The sequence below is a fragment of the Oncorhynchus kisutch genome, linkage group LG11 (assembly GCF_002021735.2).
Source record: "Oncorhynchus kisutch isolate 150728-3 linkage group LG11, Okis_V2, whole genome shotgun sequence".
Classification (NCBI taxonomy): Eukaryota; Metazoa; Chordata; class Actinopteri; order Salmoniformes; family Salmonidae; genus Oncorhynchus; species Oncorhynchus kisutch.
The window spans coordinates 54,392,088-54,412,266 of NC_034184.2; the positions used below are offsets into that span (position 1 = coordinate 54,392,088).

General features: G+C 41.7%; 1 protein-coding gene across 1 annotated transcript in view; it reads right to left on the reverse strand.

The window, feature by feature from the left end:
* The window catches only part of LOC109900200 (cadherin-12), a 197,619-nt gene that overhangs the window by 66,447 nt on the left and 110,993 nt on the right, over positions 1–20,179 (reverse strand). Inside the window, exons 3-4 of the mRNA XM_020495904.2 lie at positions 3,600–3,894; positions 908–1,027 (exon numbers count right to left, since the gene is read on the reverse strand). Coding sequence (XP_020351493.1) covers positions 908–1,027; positions 3,600–3,894 — 415 coding nt within the window. The remainder of the gene's footprint in view (positions 1–907; positions 1,028–3,599; positions 3,895–20,179) is intronic.

Below are 20,179 nucleotides of genomic sequence, written 5' to 3' on the forward strand. Positions count from 1 at the left end.
TTCTTAGAGTAGATGTTTCGGCGGTTGTCAGTATTCGCATCCCAGGTTTACATAATTTCAGACTGCAGACTAGTAATTAGTATCTAAGATTTGCTCTTATTCTGTAGGGATCAATAGTCTCAGAGTTGAACCATTTCCACCCGTGTAGCCAACTGACTCTACGTGGTATGGTTTTCTAGTCTTGGTACTCAACCATTGCAACCACAGCTCACACTGGGGGTTTGCTTAGTCTTAAGAGGATTTCCTCAGGAGGGTGTTTTATTCGTAACACTAGAAAAGGGCGGTTCCATGACGCCTGATCATGTCTGGACTCACGGGGGCCAATGACTTAGTTAAACTTTACAGGGAATACAATCGTCTCATTCTGAAGGTTAACGTCCCATTACATAATTTTACAAATAGTTTCACATTACTCATTCATTTTATACAATAATTAGATGCAAACCCCACAATTGAGAAATGTACACATTCAGAGATATAGTTATACGTGTTTCCTGTCCTCCATGAGGTCACCAAATGAGACCCACTCATCATACCATACCTTAAGTATCCATGGACCCTTCCCACATTCTCACAACTAGACATATAGTTTAATTCTCCCATTTTGGGGATTTAGGAGTTTGGCCAAGTGAAATCACTTGTTCTCTCTCCGTATTCTCTCTTTCTGCATGGCCAGGGGGAGAGAGTCTCCGCCAGGAATTCACAACCTGAGATAACAGAACCTGGGTGTAGGAGAGAGGGGGAAGCCACGATCTACACCCAGAAAGGGCCACGTCATTACATAAGTAAGCTATTGTCATTGTTTAGACAGACAGGTATCCCCCCTTTTTGTTATTTCAAACAATCTATAAACATAACAGCATTCAACATTGACAAAAAGTACCAAGATGTTGCCCATCTTATTTACCAGTCTTGGGATCCACAGAGAAGTATGGCTGGCCATGGAGGATGCTGTAGACCACTCTGGCACTGTTTCCATAGGTAGGGTCATCTGCATCTGTGGCTGTCACCTGCATCACATAAGTCCCTGTGAAGCAAACACATACATTTGCATCATTCAGATGGAGTCGTTTTGTAAGGTTTTTTTCCCATACAGCTTAGCGGCTTGTGCCACCATGAATGCATCACAAATGGCATTCTTTTCCCTAAAATGTGCACTAATTTTGACCAGGCCTCAGGTCAAAAGTAATGCCCTATGTAGGGAATAGGGAGCCATTTGGGACAGAGCCACAGAGGCTAAAGTGTGAAGAGGATACGATAGAAGATAAATGTGCAATATTGGAACGTTGAATTTTTAACTATGTGAAATCTACATTTGCAGAACTATGCAAGTGGATGTTTAGCCAAAAGATACTCATTCATTAGACATCGCAAGCATTAAGGAAACAAAGAGCCATCCACAGCAGGAATAGGAAACAAGATGGCAGCCATTCAAACTTCCTGCAGTACCAGGAACAGAGTTAATAACTGTAGCTTGAATCTAAAACAGCATTGCATTAATCCACTGACTCTACAGAAGCATGTATATCTACAATTCAATCCAATTGGAAATGATTCTATCTACAAGCTCAATGAAATCACTACTGTGGCTAAATGAGATATGTCTTTTTTAGTCCATGTGTACAGGCTGGTACTGTACAGTATGCTAGGTGGACATCCAAGGGAAGCTACATCCACAAATGGCCATTGACACATGTTAATCCCTTAGTTGGTTTTAGCAAGGCTCCATTAAACAGGATTTGCGCTATGAGCAGATGATAACAATTGTATGAAAACATTAGGTGAGAGAGATTAGAGTGTTAATCCTTCTTAACAAAGCCCTGCACCACGCATCCGGGTATAATGGAGCTGAGATGCTGGTAATTTACACTTTAACTACTATAGGTAGTTACTTTGTACTGGTTTATCAGCACGTACTGTATTAATGCTTTTGCTTGTGCTTTTTAGTGATACAATCCTTTTATAAACAGCTCCAGTTCCATAAAGCTTTTAAATACAAGTGCATTGTTTAAAATGGGTTAATAATAGCTAAACAAACTATACACCTGTCATGTCCTGATCTGTTTCACCTGTCCTTGTGCTTGTCTCCACCCCCTCCAGGTGTCGCTTGTTTTCCCCTGAGTATTTACCCCTGTGTTTCCTGTCTCTCTGTGCCAGTTCGTCTTGTTTGTCAAGTCAACCAGCGTTTTTTTTCTCAGCTCCTGCTTTCCCAGTCTCTCTTTTCTTGCCCTCCTGGTTTTGACCCTTGCCTGTCCTGACTCTGAGCCCACCTGTCTGAACCCCTGCCTGTCCTGACACAAGCCTGCCTATCGCCTGGTACTGTTTGGACTCTGACCTGATTTATGAACTCTCACCTGTACCCGACCTGCCTTTTTCCTATCCCTTCTGTCATAATAAATATCAGAGCTCAACCATCTGCCTCCTGTGTCTGCATTTGGGTCTCGCCTTGTGCCCTTATAACACCACTTTTAACTTGGCTCATTCCAGTTCCTTGAAGTTCTTTGAAATAAAAATACAGTACTCATCAAAAATGGTCTTTTGAATCCACGCCCATTTGCCCAAGGAAGCATTATCAGTTCCATACATTTTATTAATGTAATTAGAAGTGATTCATATTTTTCTCAGGTACACACTCCATCAATGCCGTATTGAACCATTTATCACACACACACTCTGCAGAATCATCTGAAAATAATCATCATTCCCAAAGCATACAGCCCTCCTGCTCAATCCCTCATATAAAGGAAACAGTCTTTTCACCGGCAGGTCCTACATTCCTGCCCCTGATTCGGAACACACATCCACCCGCAGGCACAGGCACAGGCACAGGCACAGACACACACACACACACACACACACACACACACACACACACACACACACACACACACTGCCTTCCAGCTCTGTTTACCTACATGGAGTAGAAGACTGGGCCATGTTTTAGATCAGCTTGAAAGGGACCATGGTGATTTGAAACATTACATTGTACATTGACTGTACCTTGCTCCATTCAGCATTTGGAGATATCTAATATGCTGTTCTCTTCACCAGGGCTCCATTGCTATTCAGAAGAAGAGGAGCCAATCTGAGTGAATTACCTTGAGCTCCCTTCCGTGAGGTAGAGAGCATAAAGACGAGCCTCGATCCGCAATGTACTCATGCACTTTGGGCATAACTGGCTCGCTTGCTGAAAAGTCTAAATCTGTTGATCTGTTTTCTTCCCTCTTGTTCGATCTGTGGCTATAACACTCCCTGTCTTATAATATATTTGTGTACTCTGTCTCGATTTAAAACTCTGTGATAGTTTTAAATTCTGAGAAATGCATCTATTTTGTTATGTCATATTTGCAGGTAATTGAAGCATTTTTAAAAATTATGTCTGCATTCCAAATTGTACCCTATTCCTTACATAGTGCTCTACTTTTCTCTGGTCAAAAGTAGTGCACTATCAATCAATCAAATGTATTTATAAAGCCCTTTTTTACATCAGCTGATGTCAGAAAGTGCTATACAGAAACCCAGCCTAAAACCCCCAACAGCAAGCAATGCAGATGTAGAAGCAGGGGACCAACAACGTCTTTGGTGATATTTCTTCTTACCTACAGGTGACATCTCAGGGACACTGGCTGTGTATGGCCCTTCTAGAAACTTTGGCTCATTGTCGTTGATGTCCTGGACCTTGATTACAAACTCTGATTCGGGCTCCAGGGGCCTGTTGGTGTCGATATCGACAGCCTGCGCGCGGAGGGTGTAATAAGGCTTCACCTCCCTGTCAAGGCTTCTTAAGGCATGGATGTCCCCGGTCGTTGCGTCAATGGTGAAAATGGAGCCGGCCCCTTCTCCCATGAGAGTGTACTTCACCTCGCTCTCACCCTTATCCAGATCAGTATGCAGCTGCAAGACAAGAGGAAAAGGACAGGTTCAGTCCAAACAATGATACTGCTAATGATTCAAAGAGACCACTGGGGGAGAACAGTTTCAAGTAAAGGCAGTTCATGAAGCGAGTCGATGGGACTGACTGCACCTACAGAATACAATGAAAAAACCCTACATAGTAGGATATGTGCTCCTAAAACCACAAACAGTATATACAAAGCAGCATATTTTTTTGCCCCAGCTCTAGGGATTTGGGATGTGCATATAATCTACATGACTGCACTCCCAACAATAGGTATATCCAGCACACAGGTACCTTTTCTTCTAAATGTGTCTGCTCTAAGATGGTTTTATGCTCACATTACAAGTGTAATAATGCTCTCAATGCTCTGCTTTAGCATGTGCATGTTTTCCTTAAAGGGATAGCTTGCTGGCAGATACTCATAGACTTCCAGTCATTGCGCTAATGCTAGTTAGTGTAACAGTATAGCTTCCGTCCCTCACCTCGCCCCTACCTGGGCTCGGACCAGGGACCCTCTGCACACATCGACAACAGCCACCCTCGAAGGATCGTTACCCATTGCGCCACAAAAGCCAAGGCCCTTGCAGAGCAAGGGGAACAACTACTTCAAGGACTCCGAGCGAGTGACGTCACCAATTGAAACGCTATTAGCGCGCAACACCGCTAACTAGGTAGCAATTTCACATCGGTTACATTAGCATTGGTTCGCGAAACTACAATACCTCTAACTTTGTTCATACTGGACACAGAGGCATATCTGACCCTGGTGAAGTAGATAAAGGACCTCATTGCAACAACAAAAAAACTGAAGTATCCCTTTAAGTAAAAACAAAAATATCCATATCTGCAAAATCTGATTTAGTCTGACAGGTAGGCCTGGGGGCATATGAACTGGCTTGACCCAGTTCTTTCACCACTTCACAGTGCAGCTTCTCTTTGTACGATTGCTATGGTTCCATCCCAAATGGCACCCTATTCCCTACATGAACGGAATATGGTTCCATTTGGGACACAGAGTAGCACCATGTTAGAAGGCTTTTCTTTGGCCACGTGCAATACACCTGTTGGCATGGAAGTGTTTTTTCCCTGTACAGGACATCAAACCAACAATGTTAACGCAGAAATGATGGCCAATGTGACCCGACATGGACCACATGTTTCCCTCAAGCAAGATGTACTGTAGTTCTCAGGAGCCAACAATAAGTCCCACAAGAGGGATTTGTTTTTACCACACAGGTACCACACAGGTACTTGCGTGGAGTCCAACTCCATGCAAGCCGAGGCTTGTCCAATACACATATCTGTTCCTCATATAATCTAAGAGTTGTGCCCTTCAATAGCTAAATATGTTATACAACGTAAGCTATCTACCTGCCCCTCCCTCTCATTGTACCTGTTTTTGTACTAGTCTGCTGTACAGTGAAGTTTTTAATGCTCATAAGTAAATCAATTGATGTCCCAAAGTGGAGACTGACTGGATTGTGATTAATTTAGAATAAGTAAGTATAGCAATCCAATACAGAAACCCCAGGAGTGACATTCTTTTTTCAGACCCTGCAAATTGATTCATAACAGCACAGTTAAAGTTGAAAAATAAATACAAACACCCAAAAAATAATAGGCCCATTCCCCACATGAATTAGAAGCCAAATGTTAAATGATACAAATAAAAAATTCCATTAGGCAAGCAATGATAATCAATTATACAAAGACAGTCATTAATGAGGAGGCAGACAAGTACACTTTATTTAACATGCCACATACTCCAGAGCCCAACAGACTAGAGGATTAAAGCTTTTAAGCACTGCAGAAAGATAGTTTTTGTTGATTTGTTGTACAGTACAGTTAGAAAATAAGTGAAATGTATTTTGTAAGGAAGAACTATCCAACCCATACCACCCGGCACATGGGTCGTTTGAGTAAAAAACAAACGAGCTCAATACACTAAAAGGATTGAAACCAAATTTGAAACTGTAGAAATGATAATGGACCTACATTTATACCATTACTTAACCTTGTCCATCTCGCTAATAATCACCTAAATTAATGCCAGACGGTCAGGGAGCATTAGAAATTCCTATATTTATTTTACCATTATTTAACGAGGCAAGTCAGTTAAGAACAAATTATTATTTAAAATGACTGTCTAGGGACAGTGGGTTAACTGCCTTGTTCAGGGGTTGAATGACAGATTTTTTTTACCTTGTCAGCTCGGGGATTCAATCTAGCAACCTTTTAGTTACTGGCCCAACGCACTAACCACTAGGCTACCAGCCACCCCTATATACAGTGCATTTGTAAAGTAAATCAGACCCCTTGACTTTTTCCACATTTTGTTACGTTACAGCCTTATTCTAAAATGGATTAAAAATGTATATATTGTGCAAATGTATAACATTTTTTTACTGAAATAATAAGGTTGGATGGGGAGCTATTTTCAGGTCTCTCCAGAGATTTCCAATCGGGTTCAAGTAAGTCGGGGCTCTGGCTGGGCCACTCATGGACATTCAAAGACTCGTCCCAAAGCCACTCCTGCGTTGTCTTGGCTGTCTACTTAGGGTCCTTGTCCTGTTGGCAGGAGAACCTTCACCCCAGTCTGAGGTCCTGAGCGTTCTGAAGCAGGTTTTCATTTGCTCTGTTCATCTTTCCTCAATCCTGACTAGTCTCCCAGTCCCTGCCACTGAAAAATCTTCCAACAGCATGATGCTGCCACCACCACCATGCTTTACTGGTGTGATGGTACTAGGTTTCCTTCAAATATGAAGCTTGGCATTCAGGCCAAAGAGTTCAATCTTGGTTTCATCAGAGACCAGAGAATCTTGTTTCTTTAGGTGCCTTTTGCCAAACTCCAAGTGGGCTGTTATGTGCTTTTTTACTGAGGAGTGGCTTCTGTCTTGCCACTCTACCATAAAGGCCTGATTGGTGGAGTGCTGCAGAGATAGTTGTGCTTCTGGAAGGAACCGCATAGATCTTTCAGAGTAACCATCAGGTTCTTGGTCACCTCCCTGACCAAGGCCTTTCTGCCTCGATTTCTTAGTTTGGCCGGGCAGCTAGCTCTAGGAAAGGTTTTGTTGGTTCCAAACTACTTCAATTTAAGAACGATGGAGGCCACTGTGTTCTTGGGGAACTTCAATGCTGCAGACATTTTTTGGTACCCTTCTCAAGACACAATCCTGTCTTGTAGTTCTACGGAAAATTCCTTCGACCTCATGGCCAGTGTTTGCTCTGACATGCACTGTCAACTGTGGAACCTTATATAGACAGGAGTATGCCTTTCCAAGTCATGTCCAATAAATTGAATTTACCACAGGTGTACTCCAATCAAGTTGTAGAAACCTCTCAAGGATGATCAATTGAAACAGGACGCACCAGAGCTCAATTTCGAGTCTCATAGCAAAGGGTCTGAATACTTGTAAATACTTGTAAATAAGGTATTTCTGTTTTTATTTTTAATACATTTGCAAACATTTCTTAAAAAAACGGTTTTCACTGTGTCATTAAAGGGTGTAGATTGTTGAGTGGAAAAAAGTATGTAATCAATTTTAGAATAGCGTTGTAACATAACAAAATATGTAAATACTTTCCAAATCAAATTGTTTTGGTCACATACACATGGTTAGCAGATGTTTTTGCAAGTGTAGCAAAATGCTTGTGCTTCTAGTTCTGACAGTGCAGCAATATCTAACATGTAATCTAACAATTCCACAACAACTTCCCAATACACACAAATCTAAGTAAAGGAATTAATCAAGAATGTATACATGTAAATATATGGATGCGCAATGACAGAGCGGCATAGGCAGTTGCAATAGATGGTATAAAATACAATATATACATATGAGATGCGTTACGCAAGATATATAAACATTGTTAGATTGCCATTATTAAAGTGACTAGTGATCCATTTATTAAAGTGGCCAATGATTTAAAGTCTGCATGTAGGCAACATCCTTTCTGTGTTAGTGATGGCTGTTTAACAGTAGGATGGCCTTGAGATAGAAGCTGTTTTCAGGTCTCTTGGTCTGAGCTTTGATGCACTCGTACTGACCTCTCCTTCTGGATGGTAGTGGGGTGAACAGGCAGTGGCTCGGGTGGTTGTTGTCCTTGATGATCATTTTAGCCTTTTTGTGACATCGGGTGGTGTTGGTGTCCTGGAGGGCAAGTAGTTTGCCCACCACCCTATGAAGAGTCTTGCGATTGTGAGCGGTGCATTTGCCGTACCAGCCGGTGATACAGCCGTTGACGTTGAGTGAGAGGTTGTTTTCCTGACACCACACTCCGAGTGCCCTCAACTCCTCTCTGTAGGCTGTCTCGTCGTTGTTGGTAATCAAGCCTACTACTGTTGTGACGTCTGCAAACTTGATTATTGAGTTGGAGGCATGCCTGGTCACGCAGTCATGGGTGAACAGTGAGTACAGGAGGGGGCTGAGGACGCACCCTTGTGGCAACCAAGTGTTGAGGATCAGCGAAGTGGCGATGTTGTGTCCATGACCCAATTGAACAGGGCGGTGTTGAGACCCAGGGCCTCAAGCTTAATGATGAGCTTGGAATGTACTATGGTGTTGAATGCTAAGCTCTAGTCAATGAACAGGTTGAAGTGATATGATCCTTGACTAGCCTCTCAAAGCACTTCATGATGACTCAGCTTCCAGTATTTATGCTGCAGTAGTTTGTGTCGGGGGGCTAGGGTCAGTTTGTTTTTATCTGGAGTACTTCTCCTGTCCTATCCGGTGTCCTGTGTGAATTTAAGTGTGCTCTCTAATTCTCTCTTTCTCTCTTTCTTTCTCTCTCGCGGAGGACCTGAGGCCTAGGACCATGCCTCAGGACTACATGGCATGATGACTCCTTGCTGTCCCCAGTCCACCTGGCCGTGCCGCTGCTCCAGTTTCAACTGTTCTGCCTGTGATTATAATTATTTGACCATGCTGGTCATTTATGAACATTTGAACATCTTGGCCATGTTCTGTTATAATCTCCACCCGGCACAGCCAGAAGAGGACTGGCCACCCACATAGCCTGGTTCCTCTCTAAGTTTCTTCCTAGGTTTTGGCCTTTCTAGGGAGTTTTTCCTAGCCACCGTGCTTCTACACCTGCATTGCTTGCTGTTTGGGGTTTTAGCCTGGGTTTCTGTACAACACTTTGAGATATCAGCTGATGTACGAAGGGCTATATAAATACATTTGATTTGATTTGAAGACAGAAGTGGGTGCTATGGGGCGATAGTCATTTAGTTCAGTTACCTTTGACGTCTTCGTTGCAGGAACAATGGTGGCCATCTTGAAGACGGGGATAGGGATAGATTGAAAATGTCCGTAAACACACCAGCCAGCTGGTCTGCGCATGCTCTGAGGACACGGCTTGAGAAGCCATCTGGGCCGGCAGCCTTGCGAGCGTTAACACGTTTAAATGTCTTACTCACATCGGCCACGGAGAAGAAGAGCCCACAGGCTTTGGTAGCGGGCCGAGTCGGTGACACTGTATTATCCTCAAAGCAGGCAAAGAAGGTGTTTAGTTTGTCCTGAAGCAAGACATCGGTGTGCGTGACTTGACTGTTTTTCCTTTTCTAGTCCGTGACTGTCTGTAAACCCTGCAACATATGTCTCGTGTCTGAGTCGATGAATTACTTCTCCACATTGTCTCTAAACTGACATTTCGCTTGTTTGATTGCCTTGTGGAGGGGAATAACCACACTGTTTGTATTTGACCATATTCCCAGTCACCTTTCCATGGTTAAACGCAGTGGTTCTTGCTTTCAGTTTTGCGCGAATGCTGCCATCGATCCACGGTTTCTGGTTAGGGTAGGGTTTATTAGTCACAGTAGGTACACCATCTGCTCTACACTTCCTTATAAACTCACTCACCGAATCAGTGTATACGTCAATATTATTCTCTGAGGCTACCTGGAACATGTCCCAGTCCGTGTGATTAAAACAATCTTGACGGGTGGATTTCGATTGGTCAGACCAGTGGTGAATAGTCCTTAGCATGGGTACATCCTGTTTGAGTTTCTGCCTATAGGAAGGGAGGAACAAAGTGGAGTCATGGTCAGATTTGCCGAAAGGAGGACGGGGGAAGGCCTTGTATGCATCGCAGAAGTTAGAGTAGCAGTGATCCAGTGTTTTACCAGCGTGAGTGCTACAGTCAATATGCTGATCAAATTTAGGTAACCTTGTTTATTCCAGTCGGCGTGACGCACAAAGAATCCAGGTGGCTGTACCAACTCCGACTGCATATCCCGAGAGAGCCATGTTTCCGTGAAACAGAGTATGTTACAATCCCTGATGTCTCTCTGGAAAGCAACCGTTACCCTAATTTTGTCTACCTTGTTATCTAGCAACTGGACATTAGTGAGAAATATACTCATAAGCGGTGGGTGTTGTGCACGCCTCTGAAGTCTGACCAGAAGACCGCTCTCTCTACCTATCCTCTGGTGTTGTTGTTTTGGGTCAGCCTCTGGAATCAGCTCAAATGGTCTGAGTGGTTCAGCCAAAGGACCCGCTTTGGGAAAGTCTAATTCCTGGTCGTAGTGCTGGTATGTTTACAATGCTCTGATATGCTATAGTTCTTCCTGGTTGTATGTAATAACACTTAAGATTTTCTGGGCTAAAAATTTATGAAATAATACATTTAAAAAAAACATATTCCCTATATAGTGCACTACTTCTGACAGAGCTGCCATCTCTGTCGGCACCATCTTGTGAATCAGAATGCACTGTATTGCTCATTTTGACAATGAAGAAATATTTAAAAGAATCTGTGCAGCCCTCCGGACCTTATGGAAGAGTGAATGCGGGCCCTGGGGAAAAATGAGTTTGACACCAATGCTCTACCGGTTCTGCCTCAGTGCATTTTTTCCCAAGTTTTAACACACTAATCAATAAAATGCAGACCTATGCACGCTGCAATCAAATTATCACATTAGTAAATCCCATTCGTACACTTCTGTTTGCCTTTTTGGGATTTACACAAATAAACTATTAAAATAATGAAACTCATACACTCCATATATAAACTCCCAGCAATTTAATGGGTATTTACCAACATTTCGGCATCACTGTGCCTTCCTCCCAAAAAGGCAAACAGAAATCGTGTTAACAAAATTATAACATTAACAGAGAGAGAGGTGATAATATACATGAGCGATAAAGCAGCCCTATCTGAAGGGGTTTTATGGTTTTCTTAGGGGTAGTTTAGACAAACAGTGAGACTACGTCTCCAATGGCACCATATTCCCTATATAGTGCACTACTTTTGACTAGAGGCCCTGGTCCAAAGTAGTGCACTGTAAAGGCAATGGAGTGCCATTTGGTAAACAGCCTATGGAACTATTCCAAGATTTAATGTCATACATAAAACATATTCTAGATACCTGAGATACATGTTTGGAATATACAACATGAGTAGCTATGAGAATAATACTGTTTTTTAATTTGATCAGAATTAATCCATATTGAGTTGGTGCATTGCAGGGTATCAGACAGGTATTAGCCCCTTGATGCTACACACTTTCTTCCTCACAATAGGTACAATTAGCGAGATGCTCCGCTCTTGTTGACACCATGCAGCTATAATAACAAACATGTAGTCAGAATAATAATTATAATCATATCGTCAAATGTTTCTTTTAAGAGAATAGTACATATTCTTGTTATTGTGACAATGTTTGATTGCTCACCATGGACAAGTGCAGTCACTGAGGGCAAAGTAGAAGTATGTATTCAAATATGCCAGCAGTATAACATGACAAAATGCACAGTAAACATATAATTGACCCTTCTAGTCTGTTTTAGACATGAAAATACAGTATTACAATGTGGGCCTGGCTTATACAGTTAAGAAGAGATTCTGAAGGGCCATTTTAATAATGTCCTGTGTGAATAGTGTGTTACAGTACATGCATATTGGTTTACTGACAATGCTGTAATACTACAGTTAATCACAAATCTCACCCTATAGACCCCTTTCGGCTCTGATCAAAAGTAGAACACGAGGGAGCAAGGTGCCATTTGGGAAGCAGATATTCACCTCTGCTGTGGGGCTTGTTCTATTCATGGTTGTGAGCAGCCTGCCGAGGTCTCTCCTGCAGGATTTTCAACAGAGGCTGCTGCTCTGCTCCCTCATTTACTGGTCATGCAGTAGAGCCGCATATTGATTGATTCCAGTGATTAAAGTGGTAAATTTAACCAACCTCTGTAGAAAATGCAATAATTGGATTGCCGAAACCGGGATTATACGGAGGCAACATCTCATGTGACATAGCTTCAACTGAGAGCAATATGAACAAGGCTTAAATACTGCAATGGAGGAATTCAGAAGGTAGCAAGCTAGTACACTGAAGGACTCAGAGTGTAGCTGGGTCGCTCCACCTATTCAGTGCCTTTTGAGAAGTGTAACTTTGTCTGATTTCACATAATATTAACATTCTGTCATAAAAAGCACATCTTGAACTTCTTTATCCCCCCCGACCAAAAAAAAGAATATAGTAAGTGCCAAATAAAGTAACAGGGTTGACAACTTCATTTAAAAGGAAATGTCCACCCAAAATATATGTTTTGGTATTTGTTTCATTAGTCCATAGTTGACATAGCCCTAAAACGTTTTGCTTGTCACCAATCAGGTTTTCAAGATATATAACTTTCAAAATACAGAAATCATCCCTGTATGATGCATTTTGCATCATATGATGCTGCATTTCACATTTTCTATCTACGGGTCACAGGTTTTATGTGTTTTCTCAAACCCCTCAGTTTTCCACCCCTCAGTTTTACACTATGTTTAGATTATCAGATGACTATTTTCACGATATTAAAATGATAGTTCAATTCATGAACAGTATTCATCCCCCTTGGCATTTTTCCAAATTTGTTGCATTACAACCTGCAATTTAAATGGATTTTTATTTGTATTTCATGTAATGGACATACACAAAATAGTCCAAATTTTGAAAAAAACGTTTACAAATGGTAAAGTGGTGCGTGCATATGTAATCATCCCCTTTGCTATAAAGCCCCTAAATAAGATCTGGTGCAACCAATTACCTTCAGAAGCCACATAATTGGTTAAATCAAGTCCACCTGTGTGCAATGTAAGTGTCACATGATCTGTCACATGATCTCAGTATATATACACCTGTTCTGAAAGGCCCCAGAGTCTGCAACACCACTAAGAAAGGGGCACCACCAAGCAAGCGACACTATGAATACCAAGGAGTTCTCTAAACAGGTCATGGACAAAGTTTTGGAGAAGTACAGATCAGGGTTGGGTTATAAAAAATATCAGAAACTTTGAACATTCAATGGAGCACCGATAAATCCATTATTACAAAATTGAAAGAATATGGCACCACAACAAACCCAGAAGAGTGTCCAGAAAAGAAAAAATAAGCAAACACGTTTTGTGTTCGCCAAAAGGCATGTGGAGACTCCCCAAAAATATGGAAGAAGGTACTCTGATACGATGTGACAAATATAGCTTTTTGGCCATCAAGGAAAACGCTATGTCTGGCGCAAATCCAACATCTCTCATCACCCCAAGAACACCATCTCCACAGTGATGTTGTTCGTTGGCAGGGAGGACTGGGAAACTGGTCAGAATTGAAGGAATGATGAATGGTGCTAAATACAGGGAAATCATTGAGGGAAACCTGTTTCAGTCTTCCAGAGATTTGAGACTGGGACAGATGTTCACCGTCCAGCAGGACACACTGCTAAAGCAATACTCAAGTTGTTTAAAGGGACATTTAAATGTCTAGGAATGGCCTAGTCAAAGCCCAGACCTCAATCTAATTGAGAATCTGTGGTATGATTTAAATCTTGTTGTACACCAGCGGAGTAAGGCAGTTTTGCCTTGAAGAATGGCCAAAAGTCTCAGTGGCTAGATGTGCCAAGCTCAGAGACATACCCCAAGAGACTTGCAGCAGTAATTGCTGAAAAAAGTGGCGCTACAAAGTATTGACTCTTGGTGGGTGAACAGTCATTAACTCTCAAGTTTTCATTTTTTGATCTTATTTCTTGTTTGTTGCACAATAAAAAATATTTTGCATCTTCAAAGTGGTAGGCATGTTGTGTAAATGAAATGATCCAAACCCCCAAAAATCTATTTTAATTCCAGGTTGTAAGGCACCAAAATAGGAAAAATGCCAAAGGGGTGAATACTTTCGCAAGCCACTATATTGCTGGTGTAGGAAGCCAATGGCTAAGGCATGACAATTTAGGACGTAGATGTAGGCTCTGCCTTAATTTGTGCTCTCTGTCACCTCTGGCAGCATGGCAAATGGTCCAACAAAACACGAAGGACAGGAGCCAGTATGCCTTTTCCCCCTTTGAGGGGCCAAAATGTCTCTCTCTCTCTCACTCTCAAATTCAATTTAAATTTAAGGGGCATTGTTGGCATGGGGGAAATATGTTTACAATGCCAAATCAAGTGAAAGAGAAAATAAACAAAAGTGGAATAAACAATAAAAATTGTACAGTAAACATTACAATTGAAAAATATTCCAAAAGAATAAAGACATTTCAAATGTCATATTCTGTATATATACATTGTTATACTGACGTGCAAATAGTTTAATAAATAAACATAAATATAAGTTGTATTTTTAATGGTGATTGTTCTTCACTTGTTGCGCTTTTTTTTTCAGGTCACAAATCTTACTGTGGTATTTCACCCAATAGATATGGGAGTTTATCAAAATTGGATTTGTTTTCGAATTCTTTGTGGGTCTGTGTAATCTGAGGAAAATATGTAGGGAAATCTCAGGGAAATATGTGTCTGTTAAGGTCATACATTTGGCAGGAGGAAGTGCAGCTCAGTTTCCACCTCCTTTTGTGGGCAGTGTGCACATAGCCCGTCTTCTCTTGAGAGCCAGGTCTGCGTGGCTCCGTGTCTCCGTGTCCGTGTCCATTCTTAATAGCAAGGCTATGCTCACTGAGTCTGTACATCGTCAAAGATTTCCTTAATTTTGGGTCAGTCATGGTGGTCAGGTATTCTGCCACTGTTTACTGTCTGTTTAAGGCCTAATAGCATTCCAGTTTGCTTACATTTTTAAAATTATCTTTTTGTTTTCCCATGATTTGGTTTGGTCTAATTGTGTTGCTGTCCTGGGGCTCTGTGCGGTCTGTTTGTGAACAGAGCTGCAGGATCAGGGGGATCTTCTCCAGGTTAATTTCTCTGTAGGTGATGGCTTTGTTATGGAAGGTTTAGGAATTTGCTTCCTTTTAGGTGGATGCAGAATTTAACAGCTCTATTCTGGATTTTGATAATTAGTGGGTATCAGCCTAATTCTGCTCTGCATGCATTATTTGGTGTTTTACGTTGTATATTTTTGCAGAATTCTGCATGTGGATTCTCAATTTGGTGTTTGTCCCATTTTGTGAATTATTGGTTGGTTTTGCGGACCCCAGACCTCACAACCATAAAGGGCAATTTGACTTCAGATTCTAGTAGGGGGAGGCGGGGTGCTGCAGACCCTTCTAATGGCCTTGCCAATTCTTTGATATATAACATTGAAGATGGTGGGGCTTAAGCTGCATCACTGTCTCACCCCCCAGCCCTGTGGAAATAAATGTGTGTATTTTGCCAATTTTAACCACACTCTTGTTGTTTGTATACATGGATTTTATAATGTTGCATATTTTCCCCCAACACCACTTACATAAATGTGTATAGCAGGCCCTCATGCCAAATTGAGTCTAAAGCTTTTTTGAAATCAACAAAGCATGAGAATACTTTGCCTTTGTTTTGATTTGTTTGTTAAGGCGTGCAGGGTGAATGTGGTCTGTCGTACAGTAATTTGGTTTAAAGCCAATTTGATAGTTGCTCAGTACATTGTTTTCACTGAGGAAATGTACATGTCTGTCACACCCTGACCATAGTTTACTTTGTATATTTCTATGTTTTGGTTGGTCAGGGTGTGAGCTGAGTGGGCATTCTATGTTTCATGTCTAGTTTGTCTATTTCTATGTCTGGCCTGATATGGTTCTCAATCAGAGGCAGGTGTTAGTCATTGTCTCTGATTGGGAACCATATTTAGGTAGCCTGGGTTTCACTGTGTGGTTGTTGGGTGATTGTTCCTGTCTCTGTGTTTGCACCAGATAGGACTGTTTCGGTTTTCATTACGTTCATTGTTTTTGTAGTGTTTGTATTGATTCGTGTTTTTACGTTTGTTTATTAAACATGGATCACAATCTACACGCCGCATTTTGGTCCGACTCTCCTTCACCACAAGAGAACCGTTACAACGTCTACTGTTAATGATAATGCAGAGGATTTGCCCAAGGTTGCTGTTGACACATATCCCCCGGTAGTTATTGGGGTCAAGTTTTTCGCCACTTTTGTTGATTGGGGTGATCAGTCCTTGGTTCCAAATATTGGGGAAGATTCCAGAGCTAAGGATGATGTTACGTATAGCTAATTGGAATTTGTGTATATTATTTTTATTTTTATTTAGGCTACTGTCACGTATTCTCTCTCTCCTGCCTCTAGGTCATCAGGCTGCTGATTCTTCCGCACACCTGTCACCATGGTCTCGTGCACCTGCACCTGCACCTCATGAAACTCACCTGGACTCCATCACCTCCTTGATTATCTTCCCTATATCTTTCACTTGCCTTTGTTTTTTTCTTCAGGTGTTATTGACTCTTTTCATGTCGGTGCATTTGTTTCGTGTTCATTGTTTCTTTTTTAAAATTAAAACACTCACTCCTTGTCCTGTAGTTCATTCAATGTAATTGGATAATCCAGTGATTCCTGGTGGTCTTTAATAGTTGATTCTTAGATTTGTATTTGATCATGTATGTGTATGTTTTTGCTGTTTTTTGTTATAGAGCCAAAATGATTAGAGAAGTGATTTATCCATCTAATTTTTGGATAGATAAACTCTAAACAAATAACAGAGTTTCCAAAATTGGTTAGATTCTATAGATTCTTTAATTACATTGAGCTGTGTATTTCTGTATTGTTTTAGTGATTCACCATAGTGAAGGCGTAGGCTCAGGTTTTCTGGGTCTCTATGTTTTTGGTTGGATAGTTTACTCAATGTCTTAGGTTTTTGCATTCTTCATCAAACCATTTGTCATTGATAACTTTCTTCAGAGGTCTGCTTGCAATTGTTTTATTTGAATAGGGAAGCTGAGAGGTCAAATATACTATTTTGGGTTTCTACTGCCAAGTTTACACCTTCACTAATACAGTGAAAGATTTTGTCCAGTGAATTGTCTAGAAGGGATTGAATTTGTTGCCTAATTGTTTTTCTTGGTGAATTTCCATACTACTTTCCATCTATATCTTATCTTATTCAGTTCCTTTGGCTTGATGTGCCTAATGATTGAGCAAAGCTCTGTTCATGTAGAGTGTAATTTTGCTGTGATCTGATAGGGCTGTCAGTGGACTGACTGAACGCTCTAAGAGACTCTGGGTTCAGGTCAGTGACAAAGTAGTCTACAGTACTACTGCCAAGAGATGAGCTATAGGTGTAGCTACCATAGGAGTCCCTCAAAGCCTACCATTGACTATGTGCATACCCAGCGTCCGACAGAGCTGCAGGAGTTGTGATCCACATTTCAATACACTCAGAAAAACATCTGCATGTGACCAATAAAATGTTATGTGATTTTATTAGATTTCTGTTGGTTATGTTGTAGTTGTGTCTAGGGGGGGATATGGGGGAGGGAATGCTGTCACCTCCAGATAGGTGTTTGTCCCCCTGTGTGCTGAGGGTTTCAGGTTTGTGTCCAGTTCTGGCATTTAGGTCACCACATGACCCTGGGCCTGGAAATTGTTGATCTCCCCCCTCTAGGATGGAGAAGCTGTCACTGTTAAAATATGGGGATTCTACTGGGGGTATATTGGTAGCACACATGAGGACATTTTTCTCTTAACTTCTTAGTGATCCCTTCGTGCGCCAATCCCAGAAACGGGAATGATTTGAAAACACCCAGTGAAATAGCAGCGCACCAATTTCAAAAACAGAAATACTCATAATTCATTAATCATACAAGTGTTTAACATCGGTTTCAAGAAACGTCTCGTTAATCCAGCCACAGTGTCAGATTCCAAAAAGTCTTTACGGCGAAGACAACCATGCTATTATCTGAAGACAGCACCCCATCAAACAAACACATGAAATCACATTTCAACCCACCAGGCACGACACAAAAGTCAGAAATAACGATATAATTCATGGCTTACCTTTGAAGATCTTCTTCTGTTGGCACTCCAATATGTCCATTAAACATCACAAATGGTCCTTTTGTTTGATAAATTCTGTCGTTATATCTCCAAAATGTCAATTTATTTGGCGCGTTTGATCCAGAAAAACACCGGTTCCAACTCGTGCAACATGACTAAAAATGTGTCTAATATACAGTGGGGCAAAAAAGTATTTAGTCAGCCACCAATTGTGCAATTTCTCCCACTTAAAAAGATGAGAGAGGCCTGTAATTTTCATCATAGGTACACTTCAACTATGACAGACAAAATGAGAAAGAAAAATCCAGAAAATCACATTTTAGGATTTTTTTATGAATTTATTTGCAAATTATGGTGGAAAATAAGTATTTGGTCACCTACAAACAAGCAAGATTTCTGGCTCTCACAGACCTGTAACTTCTTCTTTAAGTGGCTCCTATGTCCTCCACTCGTTACCTGTATTAATGGCACCTGTTTGAACTTGTTATCAGTATAAAAGACACCTGTCCACAACCTCAAACAGTCACACTCCAAACTCCACTATGGCCAAGACCAAAGAGCTGTCAAAGGACACCAGAAACAAAATAGTAGACCTGCACCAGGCTGGGAAGACTGAATCTGCAATAGGTAAGCAGCATGGTTTGAAGAAATAAACCGTGGGAGAAATTATTAGGCAATGGAAGACATACAAGACCATTGATAATCTCCCTCGATCTGGGGCTTTACGCAAGATCTCATCCCGTGTTGTCAAAATGATCACAAGCAAAAATCCCAGAACCACAAGGGGGGACCTAGTGAATGACCTGCAGAGAGCTGGGACCAAAGTAACAAAGCCTACCATCAGTAACACACTACGCCGCCAGGGACTCAAATCCTGCAGTGCCAGGCGTGTCCCCCTGCTTAAGACAGTACATGTCCAGGCCCGTCTGAAGTTTGCTAGAGAGCATTTGGATGATCCAGAAGAAGATTGGGAGAATGTCATATGGTCAGATGAAACCAAAATATAACTTAAAAAGACAATATAAAAGACAAAGAATGCTGAGTTGCCTGCTGTTGTTGTGCTAGCTGATTAGCTGTTGTTGTCTCACCTACTGTTTTAGCTAGCTCTCCCAATTCAACACCTGTGATTACTGTATGCCTCGCTGTATGTGTCTCTCAAATGTCAATATGCCTTGTATACTGTTGTTCAGGTTCGTTATAATTGTTTTAGTTTACAATGGAGCCCCTAGTTCCACTCTTCATACCCCTGATACCTCCTTTGTCCCACCTCCCACACATGCGGTGACCTCACCCATTACAACCAGCATGTCCAGTGATACAACCTCTCTCATCATCACCCAGTGCCTGGGCTTGCCTCCGCTGTACCCTCACCCCACCATACCCCTGTCTGCGCATTATGCCCTGAATATATTCTACCATGCCCAGAAATCTGCTCCTTTTATTCTATGTCCCCAACGCTCTAGGCGACCAGTTTTGATAGCCTTTAGCCGCACCCTCATTCTACTCCTCCTCTGTTCCGCGGGTGATGTGGAGGTAAACCCAGGCCCTGCATGTCCCCAGGCACCCTCATTTGTTGACTTCTGTGATCGAAAAAGCCTTGGTTTCATGCATGTCAACATCAGAAGCCTCCTCCCTAAGTTTGTTTTACTCACTGCTTTAGCACACTCTGCTAACCCTGATGTCCTTGCCGTGTCTGAATTCTGGCTCAGGAAGGCCAACAAAAATTCAGAGATTTCCATACCCAACTATAACATTTTCCGTCAAGATAGAACTGCCAAAGGGGGGGGAGTTAGCCTGCAAAGTAATGTCATACTTTCCAGGTCCATACCCAAACAGTTCAAACTACTAATTTTGAAAATTACTCTCTCCAGAAATAAGTCTCTCACTGTTGCCGCCTGCTACCGACCCCCCTCAGCTCCCAGCTGTGCCCTGGACACCATTTGTGAATTGATCGCCCCCCATCTAGCTTCAGAGTTTGTTCTGTTAGGTGACCTAAACTGGGATATGCTTAACACCCCGGCAGTCCTACAATCTAAGCTAGATGCCCTCAATCTCACACAAATCATCAAGGAACCCACCAGGTACAACCCTAAA